This window comes from Lipotes vexillifer, unplaced genomic scaffold (genome assembly GCF_000442215.2).
Source record: "Lipotes vexillifer unplaced genomic scaffold, Lipotes_vexillifer_v1.1 scaffold777, whole genome shotgun sequence".
Taxonomy (NCBI): Eukaryota; Metazoa; Chordata; class Mammalia; order Artiodactyla; family Lipotidae; genus Lipotes; species Lipotes vexillifer.
In genome coordinates this window covers 4,397,864-4,422,085 of record NW_006784423.1, presented here as the reverse complement: position 1 = coordinate 4,422,085, position 24,222 = coordinate 4,397,864, and the positions used below count along the sequence as shown (strand labels likewise).

The window sequence follows — 24,222 nt, the reverse complement described above, 5'->3', positions numbered from 1 at the left end:
TCTTTCCCATATAGGTCATTACATAGTATTGAGTAGAGAGTTCCCTGTGCTGTACAGTAGGTCTTTATTAGTTATCTATTTTATATATAGTAGTGTGTATATGTCAGTCCCAATCTCCCAATTTATCCCTCCCCCCTCTTTCCCCTGGTAACCGTAAGATTGTTCTCTACATCTGTAACTCTATTTCTGTTTTGTAAATAAGTTCACTTGTACCATTTTTTTTAGATTCCACATATAAGCAATATCATATGATATTTGTCTTTCTCTGACTTACTTCACTCAGTATGACAATCTCTAGGTCCATCCATGTTGCTGCACATGGCATTATTGCTTCACTCAGTATGACCAGCTCTAGGTCCATCCATGTTGCTGCAAATGGCATTATTTCGTTCTTTTTATGGCTGAGTAATATTCCATTGTGTGTGTGTGTGTGTGTGTGTGTGTGTGTGTGTGTGTGTGTGTGTGTATACCACATCTTCTTTATCTTTTCCTCTGTTGATGGACATTTAGGTTGCTTTCATGTCTTGGCTTTTGTAAATAGTGCTGCAATGAACACTGGGGTGCATGTATCTTTTTGAATTACGGTTTTCTCCGGATATATGCCCAGGAGTGGGATTGCTGGATCACAGGCTGGATTTAAAATATTTAAATATGGAAGGTGTGAAATGGGGCAAAATAATCTTTCCTAGAACGTAGACATCAATACTGTCATGGAAGAAAATAAACATGAATTCTCACAAATCTTTAATATATAGATATGATACATGTTTAGTAAACTATATTTTTTACTTTGAAATAATTCAAATTCATATCACATTTGCAAGAATTGTATAAAGAGCTCCTGTCTACCCTTTATCTAGATTTCTATTATTTAACATTTTGCCACATTTTCCCCATCATCCCCTGTGTATGTTACACACAGTATTTTTTCTAAACCATATTTTTCCAAATCATCTCAGTTGTATGCATCAGGTCCCTTTACCCCTTAGTATTTCAATGTGTCTTTCCTCTCAGCAAGAGTATTCTCTTACATCATCAGAGAATAGTTATCACATTCAGGAAATTTAACCATCATACAATATTTTATCTAGTAACCAATTTATATTCTAATTTTATAAATCTTCTCAATGATGACTTTTATAAATGTTTTTCTTCCTTTTCCTGTGGAAGATTCAATCCAAGATCATTGCATTGCATTTGGTTGTCATGTACTTTTAATCTCTTTTCATCTGGAACAGATCTTCAGCCTGTTTTGTGTGTGTGACATTGACATTTTTAAGAAGTACAGGCAATTATTTTATATTGTATCTCTTAATTTGGGTTTGCCAGATATTTCTTCATGAGTCGGTTCAGGCTGAGCCTTCTTGGCTGGAATGCTATGGAAGTGGTTTGCATTCTCTTCAGACATCACACTCAGAGACACCTAGCATCCACATGTCCCTGCTTGGTGATGTTCATTTTGATCATTTGGTTAAGATGTCCTCCCATGTTTCCACCATCCAAATACATCTTTTTTCCTTTCGTAATGAATGACTTGTGAGATGTATGCTGTCTTGTTTGAGGCAGAGGGTTTTCACAGTGCTTGGAAGAGGATTTGGAAATATTTGGAGATAAACAGAATTATTTGGTTTTGTGACTGTTTGAGTTTATGAGGTTTCAATCTGTTGTTTTCTTACAGTGATACAAACACCTGTCCCAGAATGCAAGTCAACCTCACTGTATTTAAAAAACATTGGTGTGGTACTTCTGGAAACAGTCAACCGAATGTGCCAGATGAGTACAAACAGATTTTATATGTTGGAAAAGATGACATTCTTATATGTCATCTGAACTTCCCAAACAGTTTTGATTTGGATTCAGTAAAGTGGTATAAGGTAAAAAAAAATTTCCCCATTGATATTTTCCTTCCTCTTCTTTAAAACCTACTTGTGTTTTTAGTTTAAGTTGTACCTTTTGAAGCAGAACTGGTAAAGAGAGAGATTTGTGTACGTAAGATTTGTTAGCTAATTGCTATTGATAATTTAATGCTGCTAATTACTTATTTTTTTAATTTGTAGTTATTAGAGCTTGGTCATAGCTTATTATTGGAATCCACCCCTCCCCCAATTATTCTTACTTTTCAGACTATCCTTCGTTATTCTTTTTAATTAAGATTAATTAAGTAGTTTCTTTGAATGGGTAGTACACACATAGGGTTCAAGAATCACAAAGTATCAGAAGGCATGCCCCGGAAAGTCCCCTTCCCACTCCTGATTCATATTTGCCCAGGCCCATCTCACCTTCCATGACATGTGGCTGCTGTTACTGGTTCCTTGCAGGCCTTGCATTATTCTTGTGTAATGCCATACAAGCAAATAAAACTATACCTCCTAGTCCTTTCTTTTTTTATGGAAACAGGGCATTCTATACTCACCTTCCTACACCTTGTGTTTTCACCTTCAAACCGTCTCTTTTCTTGACTGCACTGGCAGATAATAATGGAAAAGGCATAATCCTTGGCACAGAGGTACACAGGCGAGGTATTTAATATCTGAATTAATTCTCCCCCAGCTCCGCTTGTTAGCGTTTGCCAGTACAACCATCTGGGTCATGAGTACTCTTTGTGGGAAGGTTTTTAATCTACTGTTTCCATTTCTTTAATGGTGATAGGATTATACAAATTTATTATTTATTCTTGAATGGGTTTTTGTAGGATTGTTTTCTAGGAAATTGCTCATTTCATTAAATGTTTCAAATGCTCTGGCATGAAATGGTTTATCATTTCTCTGCTTTTAATGTCTGCTTCTGTAGTAAGGTTTGTCTTTTATCCCCATTACAATATGTTTCTCTCTGTCTCTGTCTCTGTCTCTGTCTCTCTCTCACACACACACACTCTCTTTCTCCTTCTCACTGGATTAGTCTTATAAAAGATTTGCAGTCAGTTCTATTACTCCTTTCAAAGCACCAATTTTTGCCTTTGTCAGTCCTCTCTGTTATGTATTTCACATTCATTTAGCTTGTTTCTGTTTTCCGCTCTCACAAGGAATGTGGCAATGAATGCCCTTATCTTGTATTTTATTTTATTCTAATTTTTTTCTTTCCCATTATGGTTTATTACAGAATATTGAATATGGTTCCCTGTGCTCTACAGTAGGACTTTGTTTATCTATTTTATATATGATCGCATGTATCCGCTAGTCCCAAACTCCTAATTCATCCCTCCTCCGACCTCCCCACCCCTCTTTCCCCTTTGGTGACCATAAGTTTGTTTTCTATGTCTGTGAGTCTCTTTCTGTTTTGTAAATAAGTTTGGTTGTATCATGTTTTAGATTCCACATATAAATGATAACATACAATATTTGTCTTTCTCTGTCTGACTTACTTCACTTGGCATGATAATCTCTAGGTCCATCCATTTGCTACAAATGACATTTTTTCATTTTTTTAATGGCTGAGTAGTATTCCATTGTATATATGTACCACATCTTCTTTATTCATTCACCTGTCGATGGACATTCTTTCAGTGAAATCCTCATGTGGTGAATCAGCTGGAAGGGCTTGAGTATGGTGCCACGTTGATCATTAGGCTATTTCAGAAATTGAGTTAGGAAGCGAGGATCATCAAGAGAGTGTGTGAAGTAGAATGGATAGAAGGAGGGGGAAGGGGAGGGTGAGCAGGGGGAGGGAACTCATCCCTGCTGCCCCCGATTGTTCCTGTCAAGTGGAAGGAGATGTTATGTGGAGAGCGTGAAACAGCAGACAGGCGAGCAGGTGGGAGAGAGAGTTTAAGGAGATGCAAAGACTTTCTACGGTGAGGACCATGGATTTGTTTATGTTTGTGTGTTTAGCTCCTGTCGTGCTCATCTGGTTGTAGGGGTGTAGGAGAGGGATGGCAGGATGAACTCAGCATGGGGTTTCTCTGGATGAATACACTGGAAGGATGAAGGGTTTCCTTAATCCTTGACTTGAGGACTTAAAAGGGGGTCATTCAAGTGATGGCCACGTGAGTCTAGGTTGGACAGGAAAGGAAATGATGCCTGAAGGATACTGGTGATTAGGAGAAATTAGAGGGGTCCAAGGACTGATCCAGGTTAAGATGGAAAAATGGGCTGGATGGCTAGAAAATTCACCATATCACATGATGGATGTGGTGGGTACAGGCTCCCCATCCATGGAGAGGCTCTTTATGCTCTAGATGTTGCAAGGCTATTGATAACAAAATAAGAACAAAGCACCCAGAACCACACCCTACGTTTTCCTAACCTATAGCTAAGGTTCTGGATGTGGTACAGTTTCTCCAGCTGGCTTCACTGAAAAGCTAAGGTGAGTATGGTGATCTTCTGCTTTTCTACTGGACGTGGGCTTTCTGCCACAGGGTTCCGGGGCCCAGTCTCCAGCTTTGTGGGAGCTGAGAAGCAGTAGGCATGTCTTCTGACTTATTGTTGTTGTGGCTCCACCAAACGTGCTGGGACTTCACTTGCTGCGGTTGTGTAAGTGGCAACTCCCGGTCCCTGAATTGCAGGTGGTATATCTCAGAGTCTCGATTTCCACCATCAGGATGGTGGTGGAGGAAGCAGCTATCACGCAAACTATTTCTGCAGTGTGCTTCAGCACCTAATGTTCTGTTTTAAATCCTTTTCTGCTTAAAAGAGCTAGAATTATTTTTTTTTCGAAACAAATCCAGTCTGGGAGACATGGCCTCATAGAATTGTTTGGAAGAGTAATTGGAATAATCTATCCACTAAGCCCTTAGTTCAGTGTGGGTACATAGTAATTACTTAATAAATAAATACTAGATATTATTACTTAGTTAAAATAAAAGAATGAAACAGATGGAATAATAAGAAATTATCATCAGAATGGTATCTTTTTTTCTAAATCAACAATTTTTTATTGTGCTAAAATATGTATGACATAAAATTTAGCATTTCAATGATTTTTCAGCGTACAGCTCTGTGGCATTAAGTACATTCACATTGTTGTACAACCATCACCACCATCCATCTCCAGAACTTTTTTATCTTCCCAGATGGAAACTCTGTACCCATTGAACAATAATGCCTCATTTTCCTCCCCACCCCCAAGCCCCTGGCAATCACCATTCTATTTTTTGTCTCTATGAATTTGACTATTCTAGGAATCTCATATAAGTGGAATCTTACAGTATTTACACTTTTGTGACTGGCTGATTCTACTTAGCATAATGGCTTCAAGGTTCATCCGTGTTGTAGCATGTGTCAGGATTTCTTTCCTTTTTAAGGTTGGATAATATTCCATTGTATGTATAGACCACATTTTGTTTATCCATTCATTTTTCAATGGACACAGATTGTTACCATCATTCGGCTCTTGTGAATAACGCTGCTTTAAACATGGATGCACAGATATCTCTTTGGCCCCTGCTTTCAGTTCTTTTGGATATATTATCAGAAGTGAAATTTCTGGATCATATGGTAATTCTATGTTTAAGTTTCTGAGGGACCGCCTTAATGTTCCCTTTTCCCCTCCCTCCCTTCCTTCCTTCCTTCCTTCTTGTCATTCTGATGATAAGAAGTGAGTTTATGTGTTCAGCACTTATTCTGTACATGGTACATTACTTTCCCAATAATGCTTTCAGTGGTGTGTGTGTGTGTGTGTGTGCAAGACAGACACACACACATTAGCTGTCTGGCTATAAAGCCATGGAAGGGATTGTGTATTATTTATTACTCTCCCCCTAAAGTCTATCGTAGTGTCTTCACTCTATTAAAAAAAAGAATGAGCTCTTCCTGATTTCAGCTGAAGAGTTTGATGTTTCTTCCATTGATGTTTGAATGATGTCTCCAAGTGACTGTGTCAGTGTTCAGACAAATCACATTTCACTGTTCTCACCAGACTGGATGAGGCACCAATGTGTGAGTGCAATGCAGTGAGAGTTTTCTGTACAGTGACACAGCGACTTGGAGAAAGTATGTGACCATATGGTAGTTGCTATGCTCAGTATGTCTAAGTTCCTGACATTTCCAGTTTCTATTCATTCCCAGCAGAGATAAGAACGGCATGAGGAGGGAGAACCACAGCGGTGTGTCCGAGTTCCTCCTCCTGGGGCTCCCCAGCCTTCCAGAGCAGCAGGGCGTGTTCTTTGCCCTGTTCCTGGGCATGTACCTGACCACGGTGCTGGGGAACATGCTCATCCTCTGCTCATCAGGCTGGACTCTTGCTTCCACACTCCCATGTACTTCTTCCTCAGGCACTTGGCCCTGACTGATGTCTCCTTTTCATCTGTCACTGTCCCAGAGATACTGATGACCATGCAGATTCAATACAAATCTATCACATAGACAGGGTGCATTTCACAGGTGTATTCTTATATACTTTTTGGTTCTGTTGATAATCTCCTCCTCACTGTGATGGCATATGATTTATTTTTGTACACAGCATTAGGAAGTGTTCTAATATCTTTCTTTTACATGTAGCTGTCTAGTTTTCCCAGCATCACTTATTGAAGAGGCTGTCTTTTCTCCATTATATATTCTTGCCTCCTTTGACAAAGATAAGGTAACCATATGTGCATGGGTTTATATCTGGGTTTTCTATCCTGTTCCATTGATCTATATTTCTGTTTTTGTGCCAGTACCATACTGTCTTGATTACTGTAGCTTTGTAGTATAGTCTGAAACCAGGAAGCCTGTTTCCTCCAGCTCCATTTTTCTTTCTCAAGATTGCTTTGGCTATTCGGGGTCTTTTGTGTTTCCATACAAATTGTGAAATTTTTTGTTCCAGTTCTGTGAAAAATGCCAGTGGTAGTTTGATAGGGATTGCACTGAATCTGTAGATTGCTTTGGGTAGTATAGTCATTCTCACAATGTTGATTCTTCCAATCCAAAAACATGGTATATCTCTTCATCTGTCTGTATCGTCTTTAATTTCTTTCATCAATGTCTTATAGTTTCTGCATACAGGTCTTTTGTCTCCTTAGGTAGGTTTATTCCTAGGTATTTTATTCTTTTTGTTGCAATGGTAAGTGGGAGTGTTTCCTACATTTCTCTTTAAGAGTTTTCATCATTAGTGTATAGGAATGCAAGAGATTTCTGTGCATTAATTTTGTATCCTGCAACTTTACCAAATTCATTGATTAGCTCTAGTAGTTCTCTGGTAGCATCTTTAGGATTCTCTATGTATAGCATCATGTCATCTGCAAACAGTGACAGTTGTACTTCTTTTTTGATTTGGATTCCTTTTATTTCTTTTTCTTCTCTGATTGCTGTGGCTAAAACTTCCAAAACTCTGTTGAATAATAGTGGTGAGAGTGGGCAACCTTGTCTTGTTCCTGACCTTAGAGGAAATGGTTTCAGTTTTTCACCACTGAGAACGATGTTGGCTGTGGGTTTGTCATATATGGCCTTTATTATACTGAGATAGGTTCCCTCTATGCCTACTTTCTGGAGAGTTTTTATTATTAAATGGGTGTCGAATTTTGTCAAAAGTTTTTCCTGCATCTACTGAGATGATCATATGGCTTTTATCCTTCAATTTGTTAATATGGTGTATCACATTGATTGATTTGCATATATTGAAGAATCTTTGTATTCCTGGGATAGAACCCACTTGATCATGGTGTATGACCCTTTTAATGTGCTAGTATTTTGTTGAGGATTTTTGCATCTATGTTCATCAGTGATAGTGGCCTGTGGTTTTCTTTTGTGTGTGTGTGACATCTTTGTCTGGTTTTGGTATCAGGGTGATGGTGGCCTCATAGAATGAGTTTGGGTGTGTTCCTTCCTCTGCTGTATTTTGGAAGAGTTTGAGAAAGATAGGTGTTAGCTCTTCTCTAAATGTTTGATAGAATTCTCCTGTGAAGCCATCTGGTCCAGAGCTTTTGTTTGTTGGAAGATTTTTAATCACAGTTTCAATTTTAGTGCTTGTGATTTGTCTGTTCATATTTTCTATGTCTTCCTGGTTCAGTCTCGGAAAGTTGTACTTTTCTAAGAATTTGTCCATTTCTTTCAGGTTGTCCCTTTTATTAGCATATAGTTGCTTGTAGTAATCTTTCATGATCCTTTGTATTTCTGCAGTGTCAGTTGTTACTTGTCCTTTTTCATTTCTAATTCTATTGACTTGAGTCTTCTCCCTTTTTTTCTTGATGAGTCTGGCTAATGGTTTATCAATTTTGTTCATCTTCTCAAAGAACCAGATTTTAGTTTTATTGATCTTTGCAACTGTTTCCTTCATTTCTTTTTCATTTATTTCTGATCTGATCTTTATGATTTCATTCCTTCTGCTAACCTTGGGTATTTTTTGTTCTTCTTTCTCTAATTGCTTTAGGTGTAAGGTTAGGTTGTTTATTTGAGATTTTTCTTGTTTCTTGAGGTAGGATTGTATTGCTATAAACTTCCCTTTTGGAACTGCTTTTGCTGCATCCCATAGGTTTTTGGTCATTGTGTTTTCATTGTCATTTGTTTCTAGGTAGTTTTTGATTTCCTCTTTGATTTCTTCAGTGATCTCTTAGTTATTTAGTAGTGTCTTGTTTAGCCTCAATGTGTTTTTTTCCTATAATTGATATCTAGTCTCATAGCATTGTGGTTGGAAAAGATGCTTGATACGATTTCAGTTTTCTTAAATTTACCAAGGCTTGATTTGTGACCCAAGATATGATCTATCCTGGAGAATGTTCCATGAGCACTGGAGAAGAAAGTGTATTCTGTTGTTTTTGGATAGAAAGTCCTATAAATATCAACTAAGTCCATCTTGTTTAATGTGTCATTTAAAGCTGTGTTTCCTTATTTATTTTCATTTTGGATGATGTATCCATTGGTGTAAGTGAGGTGTTAAAGTCCCCTACTATTTTTGTGTAACTGTCGACTTCCCCTTTTATGGCTGTTAGCATTTGTCTTATGTATTGAGGTTCTCCTGTGTTGGGTGCATAAATATTTACAATTGTTATATCTTCTTCTTGGATTGATCCATTGATCATTCTGTGGTGTCCTTCTTTGTCTTTTGTAATAGTCTTTATTTTAATGTCTATTTTGTCTGATATGAGAATTGCTACTCCAACTTTCTTTTGATTTCCATTTGCATGGAATATCTTTTTCCATCCCCTCACTTTCAGTCTGTATGTGTCCCTAGGTCTGAAGTGGGACTCTTGTAGAGAGGATATATATGGGTCTTGTTTTTGTATCTATTCAGACAGTATGTCTTTTGGTTGGAGCATTTAATCCATTTACACTTAAGGTAATTATTAGTGTGTGTGTTCTTATTACCATTTTCTTAATTGTTCTTGGTTTGTTTTTGTAGGTCTTTCCCTTCTCTTGTGTTTCCCGCCTAGAGAAGTTCCTTTAGCATTTGTTGTAAAGCTGGTTTGGAGGTGTTGAATTCTCTCAACTTTTGCTTGTCTGTAAAGGTTTTAATTTCTCCATCAAATCTGATTGAGATTCTTGCTGGTTAGAGTAATCTCGGTTGTAGGTTTTTCCCTTTCATCACTTTAAATATGTCTGCCACCCCTTTCTGGCTTGCAGTTTCTGCTGAAAGATCAGCTATTAACCTTATGGGGATTCCCACCACAGTGGCTCAGGACTGACACCAGGCCGGAGCAGCAGGACCCTGTCTGCCACACAGCTCAGAAGACAAGTGAGACAAAAAGGAAGAAAAAAATAAATAAATGAAAAAATTATTAAAATACAAAAATTTTTTAAAAATAATAAAAAAGGAGAGAGCCACCAAACCAATAAACAAGTCCACCAGTGATAACAAGGGCTAAAAACTAAACTAAAATAAACATAAAAATCAGAAACAAATCAGTCACAGATAGTAAAACTCAAGTGTACAGTTGCTCCCAAAGTTCACTCCCTCAATTTTGGGATGATTTGTTGTCTATTCATGTATTCCACAGATGCAGGGTGCATCAGGTTGATTGTGGAGATTAAATCCGCTGCTCCTGTGGCTGGACACAGAAATTTCCTTTTCTCTTCTTTGTTTGCACAGCTCCTAGGGTTCAGCTTTGGTCTTGGCCCCATCTCTGCGTATAGGTCATCTTCAGGCATCTGTTCCCGCCCAGACAGGACGGAGTTAAAGCAGCAGCTGATTAGGGAGCTCTTGCTTACTCAGACCAAGGGGGAGGGAGGGGTAAGGTAGTTATAATTGGAATGCAGTGCAAGCCTGCAGCGGCAGAGGCCAGCATAACATTGCAACAGCCTGAGTCGCACCATTTGTTCTCCTGGGGTACTTGTCCCTGGATCACGGAACCCTGGCAGTGGCGGGCTACACAGGCTCCTGTGGGGGTTGGTGGTGTGGATAGTGACCTGTGCTTGCACACAGGATTGTTGGTGGCTGCAGCAGCAGCCTTAGCGTCTCATGTCTGTCTCTGGTGTCCATGCTGATAGCCGTGGCTTGCGCCCATCTCTGGAGCTCGTTTAGGCAGTGCTCTGCCTTCTGTGGGCAGCGGGGAAGGAATCCCCTTTCCTCAAACACCCCAAAACAATGGTCTCTCACCTCTTAGGCAGTTCCAGACTTTTTCCTGGCCTCCCTCCCAGCTAGCTGTGGTGCACTAGCCGCCTTTAGGCTGTGTCCACGCAGCCAACCCCAGTCCTCTCCCTGGGATCTGACCTCTGAAGCCCGAGGCTCAGCTCCCAGCCCCCACCCACCCCGGCGGGTGAGCAGACAAGCCTCTCAGGCTGGTGAGTGCTGGTTGGCACCAGTCCTCTGTGCGGGAATCTCTCCGCTTTGCCCTCCACACCCCAGTTGCTGAGCTCACCTCCGCGGCCCCGAAGCTCCCCGCTCCGCCTCCCGCAGTCCCCACCCGCGAAGGGGCTTCCTAGTGTGTGGAAACCTTTCCTCCTTCACAGCTCCCTCTCCAAGGGGCAGGTCCCGTCCCTATTCTTTTGTCTCTGTTTTTTCTTTTCTCTTTTACCCTACCCAAGCATGTGGGGATTTTCTTGATAAATAAATAAACAAATGTTCATTTTGGCATTATTGAGTTTCACCTTCCACGATGGATGCATTCACACTGCTCCAGTGGTGGAGAGTGAGTTCTGACCATGGTTGACTCAGTGAGGAGAGAGCTCAAAACTTGAACGATTACATCTTTATATAATTAGGGGTTGTATGTTTGTCTTCTCTATTATAAAGATTGTGAGCTCTGAGGGACTGCATCTTATTCCTGCATGACCAGGGCCTCTTACAATGCTAGCAAAGAGCAAGAAAAATATTTGAATGAATAAATGGACTCAGTTATCCCAGATGTTGTTTTGTAGATTGGCACTTCCTGAAGAAACGGGAAAAGGTTTGAGAAAGAGTTCAGGAGTGGGCCTCTGAGATGGAAAAAACGATTCACGTGAGAATGTGAGCTTATGACAGGACAGATGAATGGTGAGGCTTGCCCTCTGGGTGGAAACTGAGGAGAACAATGAGAAAGGCCTTCCTGAGACTAACCAGCCTTCAAGTTGGTTTTGTGTGAGGCTGTTTCCTTGTTGATGCAGTGGAAGCCTGGGTGACTTAAGAAGTGACGTGATATCTGCTCCCCTTAACCTTGCCACGTACTTTGACTATTGCTCAGGCCTCCAGATAGAAGGTTGGTAAAGAGTTATTTTGGACCTCAGCAAAGTCCAACCCCTGATAGGTGGAGAAGGTGTGATTGGACCTGTAACGCAGAGGACGCAGTCCTTATTCACCTGGGCTTGCAGTCTTGCAAAGGGGCTTGGTGCCATTAGACGGTGGTCCATTGAGAGATGTGGAGGACCTTCCTGCTTGTTCACATCCTCCTACCAGACTCCTTTATGGACCAGGTCCAATCCTTCTCCATAAAGTCTTCCTTCCAGCCTTCATAGGCCTCTCTCCTCTCAACTCCCAGTAGACCTCATATTTATAGCTCTCACTGTAACCTGTAGAATATTCTTTATCAGTTTTCTGGGGAGATATGTATATATCTTATATAAATATACATGTCTTCAGTTAGATTGTAAATTAACTAAGGTCTAGAGATCACATAGGTTTCTTGTCTCCCCATGGTTCATAGAATGGTGCTAACTAGGAATGTAACTGATACCCCAAAATACTCTTTGAAATGAAAAATATATTTTTTAAATTCAGGACTGTAAAGAGATTGAAGGAGAACGATTTATTTCTCAGAGAAGAAAGCTTTTAGTGAAGAATGTCTCGACAGAGGATGGAGGGAACTATGCGTGTCAAGCCACGCTCACATACGCAAAGAAGCAGCACACTGTTTTAAATAGCATTTCTGTGAACATCAGTAAGTACACTCTTACCCATCACCTTGACTGCCTCTTGGCTTTGTGTGAGAGGTTGGCTTTGGGCAGAAGGGATTCCCGATCTTGATTTTCCTGAGGGTTAGCAGTCCCTCAAACACGTCATTATTAGAATCAGAGGGTAAGAAGAGTGGGGCGAAAGGGCATGGGCTGTTTAGTTTTCTCATCTGAAAAAAAGGAAGACTAAAATTCTTGGTTTATTCATGAAAATTAAATGAGATCATGTCTATGGAGTAGCACCCAGGGTGCCTGGTGAAGTATAGGTATTCAGTAAAGGGCAGAGACATGAATACCTCAATGATCTTATGCTCTAGTCTTACACTGGTGGCTGAGGGAATTCTTTGTAAGATGGAATTTCAAAGGCAAAATGAAGAATACCTTAAGAGATCATTGAGTCCAATAATCTGTATTTTATATCATTGCAATAAATGTTTATTTATAATCTGTTATATGCCAAAAATTGTTATAACCTATAATTAAAAAATTTTAAAAAATTCTTTCTTGTATTGAGAAGCTCTCAGCCTGGTTGTAGTGGTGCTAGAAATGTAAATGGATCATCTTAACATTATGTGGTAAGGAGAGTGTTATAGACAGTGTCCAGGGGAGCAGGAAAAAAATCAGAAGTAGCTGCATAGGTGGCAAGTAAATAAATGGTCTTAGAAGCTTTCCAAGAGGAAATGTCTTCTCAGCTGAATTTTGAAGGACGAGCAAGGTTTACAGAAGTAAAGAAGAGGGAGGAGGGGCAGAGAGAAGTGTCTAAGGCAAAGCATGGAAGTGTCTACCATGATAGTTTATGTTGGATCTAAAAGTAATTTTGTTAGAGCATAAAAAGCTGTGAGCTGAGGAGTGGTGGGAACTGAAGTCATGGAGTTAAACGGGAAAGGTCAAGGGGGCTGATTATACGCAGGTTTTACCATGAAGCGCTGAAGAGCCCTTGGATGAGTGTAAATGCAGAGCCACGAGGCTGCATTTGTGATGGATGAGATCAGTCCTAAGATGGTTTGAGCAGGAGTTGAAGAGGGTCTTGAGGCCCGGAGACCACTTAGGAGGCTGCTGCAGCATCTGGATGTAACCATCTGAACTTCGCTGGAAGTGGTAGGAGATTCTTCTTCAGGCAGTAATTTAGTGACCCTTTACTGAGTGCCCATCAAGGTCAGGTCCTGTGCTGGGCAGGGAGAACATGATGGTGAGGAAAACAGCCATGACTGCTGCTTGGATGGAGCTTTGAAGTCTGAGCAGAAAGGAAAATGTGATATCAAACAGACAAGGATCTGTTGAGAGGGAAGTGGGTCAGGGAAAGCTTCCCAAGAATAGTGATGCTGATGGTCAGGAAGCATAAACTGCTGAAACGAGTGAGATTTTTCTAGACTGAGGGGGCAGCCAAAGTGAAGGCCCTACAACAAGTCAGCCCATGGTATGTCTGAAGGATGGGAAGCAGGTAGGTTGGTGGGATGATGCTGAATAAGGGAGATCACAGTAGGTAAAGAGGTTGGAGAAGTAGCCAGGGGCCAACGTTAGGTAGGAACATTCAGTCCAATGTGGGAAGCAAGGATTTTCTCCTAAGAACAATGGGAAGCAGCCCGAGCAGTTGAGAGCAGGAGAGTAGCATATGGTGTAACATGTTTCTGAGAGCTCACTGTGGCCACTGTGCACAGAATGATCCCTATAGATAAGAATGGCAGTTAGGAGGCAGGTGCAGAAATGCAGGTGAGACATCAGGTAGGTGCAGAAATGCAGGTGAGACTTCGGGTAGGCACAGGTGGATGGACTCCAGGCATTCAAGGAGGTAAAATCCACAGGTCTTGGTGTCAGATTGAATGTGGGGTGAGAGATATGGCAAGATCCAGGAAGCTAGGCCTTTTGGATGGTGATACGATTCAAGGAAAAAAGATAACTCTGGAGGAAAACTGGATTTAAGAGTGAGATCATGAGTTTGGTCATGGGTGAGCTGAGTACTTGGTGACTTGAGATGTCAAGTAGGTCATGGCCTATATGGGTCTGGAGCTTAGAGTTACACCTTGCAAAGTCATTGAACTTTAGACGGTAATTGAAGAGGTGAATGTGAATGAGAGTGCCTAGGGAAAGAGTAGAGAGTAGAAAATAGGGTTTAGGTGTAAAGAAAGAGGCACAGACTGAGAAATGCTAAGAGGTAAAGTTAGTTTGGCTGGGTGATGATCATATGAAGAGGGTGGGAGGAAAGCTGTTACTTAGAATGACATCTAGATTTTCTATGTGTGTGATTGAGTGGGAGATGGTATATTAACTGGCTGGAGATGACTTCTGTTTGGGACATACAGTAAGTCCCCTACATAAGAACAAGTTCCATCCCAAGAGCATGTTTGTAGGTCCAACAAAGTTAACTTAGGTACCCAACTAACACAATCGGCTATATAGTACTGTACTGTAATAGGTTTATAATAATTTTCACAAAAATAATACATAAAAAACAAACACACAAAATAAAGAAAACATTTTAAATCTTACAGTACAGTACCTTGAAAAGTACAGTTGTACAGTACGAGAGCTGGCATACAGGGGCTGGCATCGCGTGAACAGGAAAGTACCAGCTACATCACCGCTGCTTTTACACTTGCTTCTGGACATCCTGGGCTTGAAATAAAGATACTCTACTCTATACAGTCCTGTACAGTAAAGTACACAAAAGCACAACCACTTGTAGAGGATGCACACATGTGACAATGTATGCCAGACACATGAACTAACTTATGTGGACACACAAACGCAAGTTAGCATCTTTGAAAGTTCACAACTTGAAGGTTTGTATGCAGAGGCCTTACTGTACTGAATTTGAATACTTTGTAGAATGTGCAAATATTATTGCCACCATAAAGGACATACGGTTTTGCATTTTTATAGCTTCCCTCTTATAACTTTTTCACCTCGCACCCCAAGTGGAGAGGAGAAATGTGGGATCCAGAGGGTGATTGCTAAATATTGGTAGACAAATGGGGGAGGGAAGGTGTGGAGAAAGACAAAGGGGTGGGGAGTCAATACAAGGAAGGCAGTTATAAAGTCGGGGAGAGGGATGAAAAAGCTGAAGAATAAGGAAGGTCTGCGAAGAATATGGACTTAGCAGGGTTGGAGGATGGAGTGGAACTGAGGACAGACCATTAGGGTCACTGTTTCTTTCTGTCTAGGACCCAGGCCAGAGCTTTGCTTATCACCACTGCTTAAGACGTGTACTGAATGACTAGGCAATGAGAATTTATTACACAATCTCATCAGTTTATCTTTATGTCAAATATATAATGATGGTGTGAACTCTCTTAGTAGCCCAGCTTTTAGATTTTCCCCTTAGCAATTCAATTATTTCTGGTTGAAAAATATGCACTTATGGAGTGATATTTTGTCACATCATGAGTATTGTTTTTTCTTGACCAATGTTTATTGAAGGTCTGCTCAGTACCATGTTCTCTTTATGTTATTATTGCATTCAAGTAGTTGGGAATGTTTCTAATACAATTTCATGTCGGTATGATTTCTTAGCAGAAAAAGTGGGAAACGGAAGAAGAATCCCTAAGATCATTTATCCAAAAAATAATTCAATTGAAGTAAAACTTGGTGAGTAAACTTATTGAAGCCACTGAAATCCTAAGGGCAGGAATCAGTAAGTCCACACATCTTTGTGAATGTTTTTGAATTTCAGGAATGAAGACAAATCCCATACAGGTGTATCCAGTTTCCAGCTTTGGATATACCTGAGTTCATCAGGAGAGGTATCAAAATAAAAAATCACAGAGCAGAAGGCTGGGGAGGTTGTGCTATGAAAGGTCTAGCTGCAATCACTATGGGTCTGGAGGATTACTGTAAATCTGTTCACGCAAAGACAAAACCTTCCTGAAAGACATGATATGTAATATCAAACTACTATTAAGTAATGTTGATCAAGAGTCCTGGGTTATATTATCTCACACTAGGAAGGATATGAAAGGAGTAGGGGAAGTTATCATGTTATTTTCCTTATTTTACATAGGAAGGGATCAATAAACACTGCCTCAGTTTGTGATCTAAGTGGAGAAAAAGGGACTCAAATAATTTTTTAAAATTTAAAGGTAATCACTAGTAAGGTAAAAATGTGTTGAGTACTTTCTAAAGAAAAAATAAATTAAACAAAGTTTTTATTAAAAGACAGATGCTTGGGACTTCCCTGGTGTTGCAGTGGTTAAGAATCCTCCTGCCAATGCAGTGGACACAGGTTCAATCCATGGTCTGGGAAGATCCCACATGTCATGGGGCAACTAAGCCCGTGTGCCACATCTACTGAGCCTGAGCTCTAGAGCCTGTGAGCCACAACTGCTGAGCCCACGCTGTACAACTACTGAAGCCCACCCGCCTAGAGCCCATGCTCCACAACAAGAGAAGTCACTGCAATGAGAAGCCCATGCACCACAACGAAAAGTAGCCCGCACTCGCCGCAACTAGAGAAAGCCTGCATGCAGCAACAAAGAGCCAACGCAACCAAAAAATTAAAAAATTAAAAAAAAAAAAGGCAGATGTTCAGGTTGAGTCAAATATTAAAATCCAATTATATGCTCTCCTCAAAATACACAGATCTAAAAATACATGTCCTAGAAGATTAAAAATCAGTGCATAAGCAAGATATGCATAAGATTTGCATGCAATAGCAATACAAAGAAATCAGATTCACAATATTAATCTTTCAATCTGATAATATATCTTTCAATGCAAAAATTAAATGACAAATTGAATCATTTTATACTAATAAAAATTATCCTTCCCCAAATAAAAATGTTTGTGTCAAATAGCCATGCATCAAAATAAAATATATAAAGCTAAACTCTCAGAAATACAAGGACAATACAACAAGACAGTACAATAGTTTCAGTTATAGTGGGAGATTTTAACATACTCTGGCTTTGACAAATTTGCTAGTCAAATAAGGATCTAAAATACTCTAGTAATATATTAAGAATAATGTATTTAATGGATAGCACTCATAAGCATCTGTGAAAAACTCAGAGACCCAGAAAAGGAAATTATACAGACCACGTGGTATAATCCCCATGTAGGTAATCTAGAAATTTACAGCTAAAGTCAAAACAATGATAAACCCAACAAAAAATAAATCCACTAATTAAAAAAAATAAGCAACAACAAATTTAGCTTCTAAGTATTTACTTTCTTGGTTAGATTAAGCCAAAGCCATTGGTACAGAATATTTAGAAAATAATGGCAGAGACAACATATCAAATTTCATGGAATGTGACCAATGGTGAGTTCTAAACATGTATCTTTAAATATCATTATGATTAATAATAAGTGTAGAAAACATTAAAATCCATAATCTAACCATTTAACTCTATAAAAAAGAACAACTAAACAACTCCATGGAAGGAAATAAAAAAGATAGGCATAAAAAATTATAAAGTTATTATAAGGAAAACAACCAACAAATAGAATTGATAAATTCCAGAGTTGGTTCTGGGATAGAAGGGTTGGGGCGGGGGTGGGGTGGAATAGACAAAGAAGATAGAGGAACCTCCAGCAAATCTAATCCCTCCAATGCAGAGAAACTCAAACATTAAAGACAGAAATGAGAAAGCTTACAAGGCAACACATGGAAAGGAGATGAAATCTACTGAATACTTAAAAGGCTCTGGACCCACATGTTTCAAGGAGAGTTCTTTAGTTCTTTTGAACTTGCAAAGAAATAATAATGCCCATAATAAAAGATAGTTGTCTACATATCACTCACCATGTGAATACCCTAGTGGATTTCATAAACACCTAGAAAGGATAAACATACCTGTTATTAACTCTCTTAATTAACTTTGTTCCCCTCTCCTGTCTTTGAAAATTCTAGACATTGTGTTTAGATAATTAGAAAGAAAATATAAGCCATGAGAGAGGAAGATAATCATATAACTATTAAATAAATTTAAAATCTTTCCACAAACAAAATTCCAGATTCAGTTGGTTTTACTGGTGAATTCTACAAAACATTTAATAAAGAGATAACTCAATTTTCAACAAATTGTTTCAGAGAGAAGTAAAAGAGGAAATAGTCCTTATCTCATTTTATAAGGTCAGGAAAACCTTGACACCCAAACCCAACAAGGACATTATTAATTTTTTTAAAATATATTTTTGGTTGTATTGGGTCTTCATTGCTGTGCACAGGCTTTCTCTAGTTGCAGCAAGCTGGGGCTACTCTTCACTGTGGTGCATGGGCTTCTCACTGCGGTGGCTTCTCTAGTTGTGGAGCATGAGCTCTAGGCGTGCAGGGTTCAGTAGTTGTAGCGCACAGGCTCAGTAGTTGTGGCTCACGGGCTGTAGAAAACAGGCTCAGTAGTTGTGGTGCATGGGCTTAGTTTCTCTGTGGCATGTGGGATCTTCCTGGACCAGGGATTGAACTTGTGTCCCCTGCATTGGCAGGTGGATTCTCAACTACTGCACTACCTGGGAAGTCCAGGACATTATTACAAAGGAAAATTTCAGGCCGACTCTCATTCATAAACACAGATGAAAAATGTAAGCAAATTAATTTTAACAACATGCATAAAGGACTAAATTGGGGTTATACGGAGCAGTACAAAGTTGTTTCATATTAGATAATTCACTCTTTTATTTTGCATAAACAAACTAAAGGAGAAAAATAATACACTTACCTTATAGATACAGAAAAGTCATTTAGAAAACTCGAACTAGGAATTCATTATTTAAAAAAAAACAACTCTTTTATTAAGAATAGAAGGGAATGTCCTTAATCTATTTTTAAAAACCTATAGAAACAACACAGTCAAGACTGAATTATTGAACACTTTTTCTTTGTTTTGAGGAAGAAGACAGTCAAAATCTTAACAGATTTTGTTGTTTGTAGAATTTGATATATTGATTATAACATTGGTATGAAAACTCAAAGATTGAATAATAGTTAAGAGACTTTCACTGAAGAAGAACTGAATGGGAGGATGAGTGACACCAGATTTCAAGATTTGCTAAAAAGCTGTGGTAATTTAGACACTCTAGTCCTGGTATGAGGATCGACAATAGAACAGAATTGAAGGCCCAGAAATAGATCCATGCATGCAAAGCACTTGGTTTTGACAAAGATGCCACTACAGAGGAATAGGGAAAGTGCAGTCTTCTCAATAAATGGTCCTAGACAATTAGATGTAATATAGAATAAGACAAAACTTTCCCCCTTTCTCGTGCCTTTTATAAAAATAATTTCAAGTGAATTGTAGACTGAAATATGAAAGTCAAAACCACACATTTCTAGAAAAATACCTTTATAATTTGGGGTAAGGAAAGATTAAAAAAATGAAGAACATACAAATTACTTGTATTGAAGGAAAAAATTGGTAAGTGAGGCTACATTAGAAATAAGAGCTTCTGTTTATTCATAGAGTGGAAAGACAAGCCACAGAGTGGAAGAAGATACTTGAAATAAGTGAGCGAAGGTCTTGTATGCAGGATCTAGCCCAAGCTCCTCCGAAATAATGAGAAGAAGGCCACCTGGTAGGAGGACAGACAGACCACTTGGACAGACAGCTCAAGTAGAGGATATCAACACAGCCAGTAAAAAGGTTCAAAAGGTGCTCAATCAGGTGCAATCTAGGGAGATGTAACTTAAATTCACTAGGTGATATCAGGACACATACATAAAGATGGCTAAAGTAAATAGACTGACAATCCCAGGCATCATGGAGTCTGTGCAGTAACAGGAACTCTCACACTGCTGATGGAAGTGTCAGGTGGTACAACTATTAGAAAACAGCTTGGCATGTCATTTCAAGTTGGAGCTAGGCATAATCTATGATCTCCCAATTTTACTGGTAGATAATTCTGTACACTCATCATGTACACAGGTGTGTATACATGAGGTATATACACATGTGACCTGGTAGACATGCAGAAGAGAAGAGAGTTCAAATAGGCCATAGGCATAGGAGGTAAATAATAGAAACCATGCCAGTGCGTATATAGCAACAGTAAGAGAAATGAATCAGAACTAGTATGTTGGAGACCTTCAAGATGGTGGCGGCATAAGATGTGGAGATCACCTTCCTCCCCACAAACACATCAAAAATACATCTATGTGTGGAACAGCTCCTACAGAACACCTACTGAATGCTGGCAGAAGACCTCAGACTTCCAAAACGGCAAGAAAATCCCCACGTACGTGGGTAGGGCAAAAGAAAAAAGAAAAAAAAGAGACAAAAGAATAGGGATGGGACCTGCACATCTGGGAGGGAGCTGTGAAGGAGGAAAAGTTTCCACACACTAGGAAGCCCCTTCGTGGGCAGAGACTGCGGGTGGCGGAGGGGGGAAGCTTTGGAGCCTCAGAGGAGAGCGCAGCCACCAGGGTGCGGAGGGCAAAGCGGAGAGATTCCCGCACAGAGGATCAGTGCCAACCGGCACTCACCAGCCTGAGAGGCTTGTCTGCTCACCCGCTGGGGCGGGCGGGGCTGGGAGCTGAGGCTCGGGCTTCGGTCGGAGCGCAGGGAGAGGACTGGGGTTGGCTGTGTGAACACAGCCTGAAGTGGCTAGTGCGCCACAGCTAGCCGGGAGGGAGTCCGGAAAAAAGTCTGGACCTGCCGGAGAGGCAAGAGACCATTGTTTTGGGGTGCATGAGGAGAGGGGCTTCCTGCTCCGTGAGCCTGCAGACAGCAAAGCACTGCCTAAGGGAGCTCCAGAGATGAGCACGAGCCGCAGCTATCATCTTGGATGCCAGAGGCGGGCACAGACTGCTACCTCTGCCACCACTGCCATCAAGAGTCCCGTGTGCAAGCACAGGTCACTACCCACACCCTCAAAGGAGCCTATGCAGCACACCACTGCCAGGATCCTGTGATCCAGGGTCAACTTCCCCAGGAGAACACATGGCGCACCTCAGGCTGTTGCAACATCACGCTGCCCTCTGCCACCACAGGCACTCCCAGCATCCCAAGTGTGACTACCATACCCCAGGCCTGAGTGAGCAAGAGAGCCCTAATCAGCCACTGCTTTAATCCTGTCCTGTCTGGGCGGGGAACAGATGCCTGAGGGTGACTTACACGCAGAGGCGGGGCCAAAACCAAAGCTGAACCCCAGGATCTGTGCAAACAAAGAAGAGAAAGGAAATCTCACTGTGCAGTCTCAGGAGCAGTGGACTAAATCCCCACAATCAGCTTGGTAAACCCTGCATGTGTGGAATACCTGGATAGACAATGAGTGTTCCCAAAATTGAGGTGGGGGACATTGGGGGCAACTGTGGACTCGGGGTTTGCTTTCTGCATTTGATTTGTTTTTCGTTTTATGTTTATCTTAGTTTAGTTTTTAGTGTTTGTTTTCATCTGTAGGTTTGTTTATTGGTTTGGTTGCTCTCTTCCTTTTTTTTTTTTTCTCTTTTTCTGAGTGTCTGTGTGTATGTTTCTTTGTGTGATTTTGTCTGTTTAGTTTTGCTCTTACCGTTTGTCTTGGGGTTCTGTCTGTTCAGAGTTTTTTTGTTTTTTTTTCTTTTTGTGAGTGTGTGTGTGTGTGTGTGTGTGTGTGTGTGTATGTTTCTGTGATTTTATCTGTTTAGTTTTGCTTTTATAATTTGTTTTGGGGTTCTGTCTGTTCTTTTTTTTTTTTTTTTTTTAACCTTCCTTTTCATCTGTGCTGTGAGGCTAGCAGGGTCTTGGTGCTCTGGCTGGGTGTTGGGCCTGGACCTCCGAGGTGGGAGAGCTGTGTCCAGGATGTTGGACAACCAGAGACCACCCAGCCCCATGTAATATTAATTGGTGAGAGCTCTCCCAGAGATCTGTCTCAACACTAAAACCAAGCTCCATCCAATGGCCAGCAAGCCCCAGTGCTGGACATCCCATGCCAAACAACTAGCAAGACAGGAACATAACCCCACCCATTAGCAGACAGGCTGCCAAAAGTCATACTAAATTCACAGACCACCCAAAACACACCACTGGACACGGCCCTGCCCACCAGAAAGAGAAGATTCAGCCCACCCACCAGAACACAGACACCAGTTCCCCCCACAAGGAAGCCTACACAAGCCACTGAACCAACCTCACCCACCAGAAACAAGAGGAGCTACGAACCTGCAGGCTGTGAAAAGGAGACCCCAAACACAGTAAGTTAAAATAAATGAGAAGACAGAGAAATATGCAGCAGATGAAGGAGCAAGGTAAAAACCCACCTGACCAAATATATGAAGAGGAAATAGGCAGTCTACCTGAAAAATAATTCAGAGTAATAATACTAAAGATGATCGAAAATCTCAGAAATAGAATGGAGAACATACAAGAAATGTTTAACAAGGAATTAGAAGAACTAAAGAGCAAACAAGTAATGATGAACAACACAATAAATAAAATTAAAAATAGAAGGAATCAATAGAATAACTAAGGCAGAAGAATGGATAAGTTACCTGGAAGACAGAATAGTGGAAATAACTGCTGCAGAGCTGAATAAAGAAAAAATAATTGAGGACAGTCTCAGAGACCTCTGGGACAACATTAAAAACACCAACATTCAAATTATAGGGGTCCCAGAAGAAGAGAAAAAGTAAGGGTCTGAGAAAATATTTGAAGAGATTATTGAAAACTTCCCTAATATGGGAAAGGAAATAGTCAATCAAGTCCAGGAAGCACAGAGAGTCCCATACAGGATAAACCCAAGGAGAAACATGCCAAGACACATATTAATCAAACTATCAAAAATTATATACAAAGAAAAAATATTAAAAGCAGCAAGGGAAAAGCAACAAATAACATACAAGGGAATTCCCATAAGGTTAATAGCTGATCTTTCAGCAGAAACTCTGCAAGCCAGAAGGGGGTGGCAGGACACATTTAAAGTGATGAAAGGGAAAAAATCTACAACCAAGATTACCCTACCCAGCAAGGATCTCATTCAGATTTGATGGAGAAATTAAAACCTTTACAGACAAGCAAAAGGTAAGAGAATTCAGCACCACCAAATCAACTTTACAACAAATGGTAAAGGAACTTCTCTAGGAGGGAAACACAGAGAAGGAAAAGACCTACAAAAACAAACCCAAAACAATTAAGAAAGTGGTCATAGGAAAATACATATAGATACTTACCTTAAATGTAAATGGCTTATATGCTCCAACCAAAAGACACAGACTATCTGAATGGATACAAAAACAAGACCCATATATATGCTGTCTACAAGAGACCCACTTCAGACCTAGGGACACATACAGACTGAAAGTGAGGGGATGGAAAAAGGTATTCCATGCAAATGGAAATCAAGAGAAAGCTGGAGTAGCAATACTCATATAAGAAAAAATAAACTTTAAAATAAAGACTATTACAAGAGACAAAGAAGGACACTACATAATGATCAAGGGATCAATCCAAGAAAAATATATAATTGTAAATATTTATGCACCCAACATAGGAGCACCTCAATACATAAGACAAACGCTAACAGACATAAAAGGGGAAATCGACAGTAATACAATAGTAGTAGGGGACTTTAACACCTCACTTACACCAATGGACACATCATCCAAAATGAAAATAAATAAGGAAACACAGCTTTAATGACACATTAGACTGGATGGACTTAATTGGTATTTATAAGACATTCCATCCAAAATCAACAGAATACACTTTCTTCTCAATTGCTCATGGCACATTCTTCAGGATAGATCATATCTTGGGTCCCAAATCAAGCCTTGGTAAACTTAAGAAAATTGAAATCGTATTAAGGATCTTTTCCGACCACAATGCTATGATACTAGATATCAATTACAGGAAAAAAATCTGTAAAAAATACAAACACGTGGAGGCTAAACAAGACACTACTAAATAACCAAGAGATCACTGAAGAAATCAAAGAGGACATCAAAAAATACCTAGAAACAAATGACAGTGACAACATGATGACAGAAAACCTATGGGCTGCAGCAAAAGCAGTTCTAAGAGGGAAGTTTATAGCAATACAATCCTACCTCAAGAAACAAGAAAAGATCTCAAATAAACAACCTAACCTTACACCTAAAGCAATT

The 24,222-nt window shown here is 40.0% G+C and overlaps 1 protein-coding gene across 1 annotated transcript in view; it reads left to right on the top strand.

The window, feature by feature from the left end:
• IL1RL2 (interleukin 1 receptor like 2) overlaps positions 1 to 24,222 on the top strand; it is a 46,372-nt gene that overhangs the window by 4,278 nt on the left and 17,872 nt on the right. The window contains exons 3-5 of the mRNA XM_007456834.1: positions 1,679 to 1,874; positions 12,043 to 12,202; positions 15,729 to 15,800. Coding sequence (XP_007456896.1) covers positions 1,679 to 1,874; positions 12,043 to 12,202; positions 15,729 to 15,800 — 428 coding nt within the window. The remainder of the gene's footprint in view (positions 1 to 1,678; positions 1,875 to 12,042; positions 12,203 to 15,728; positions 15,801 to 24,222) is intronic.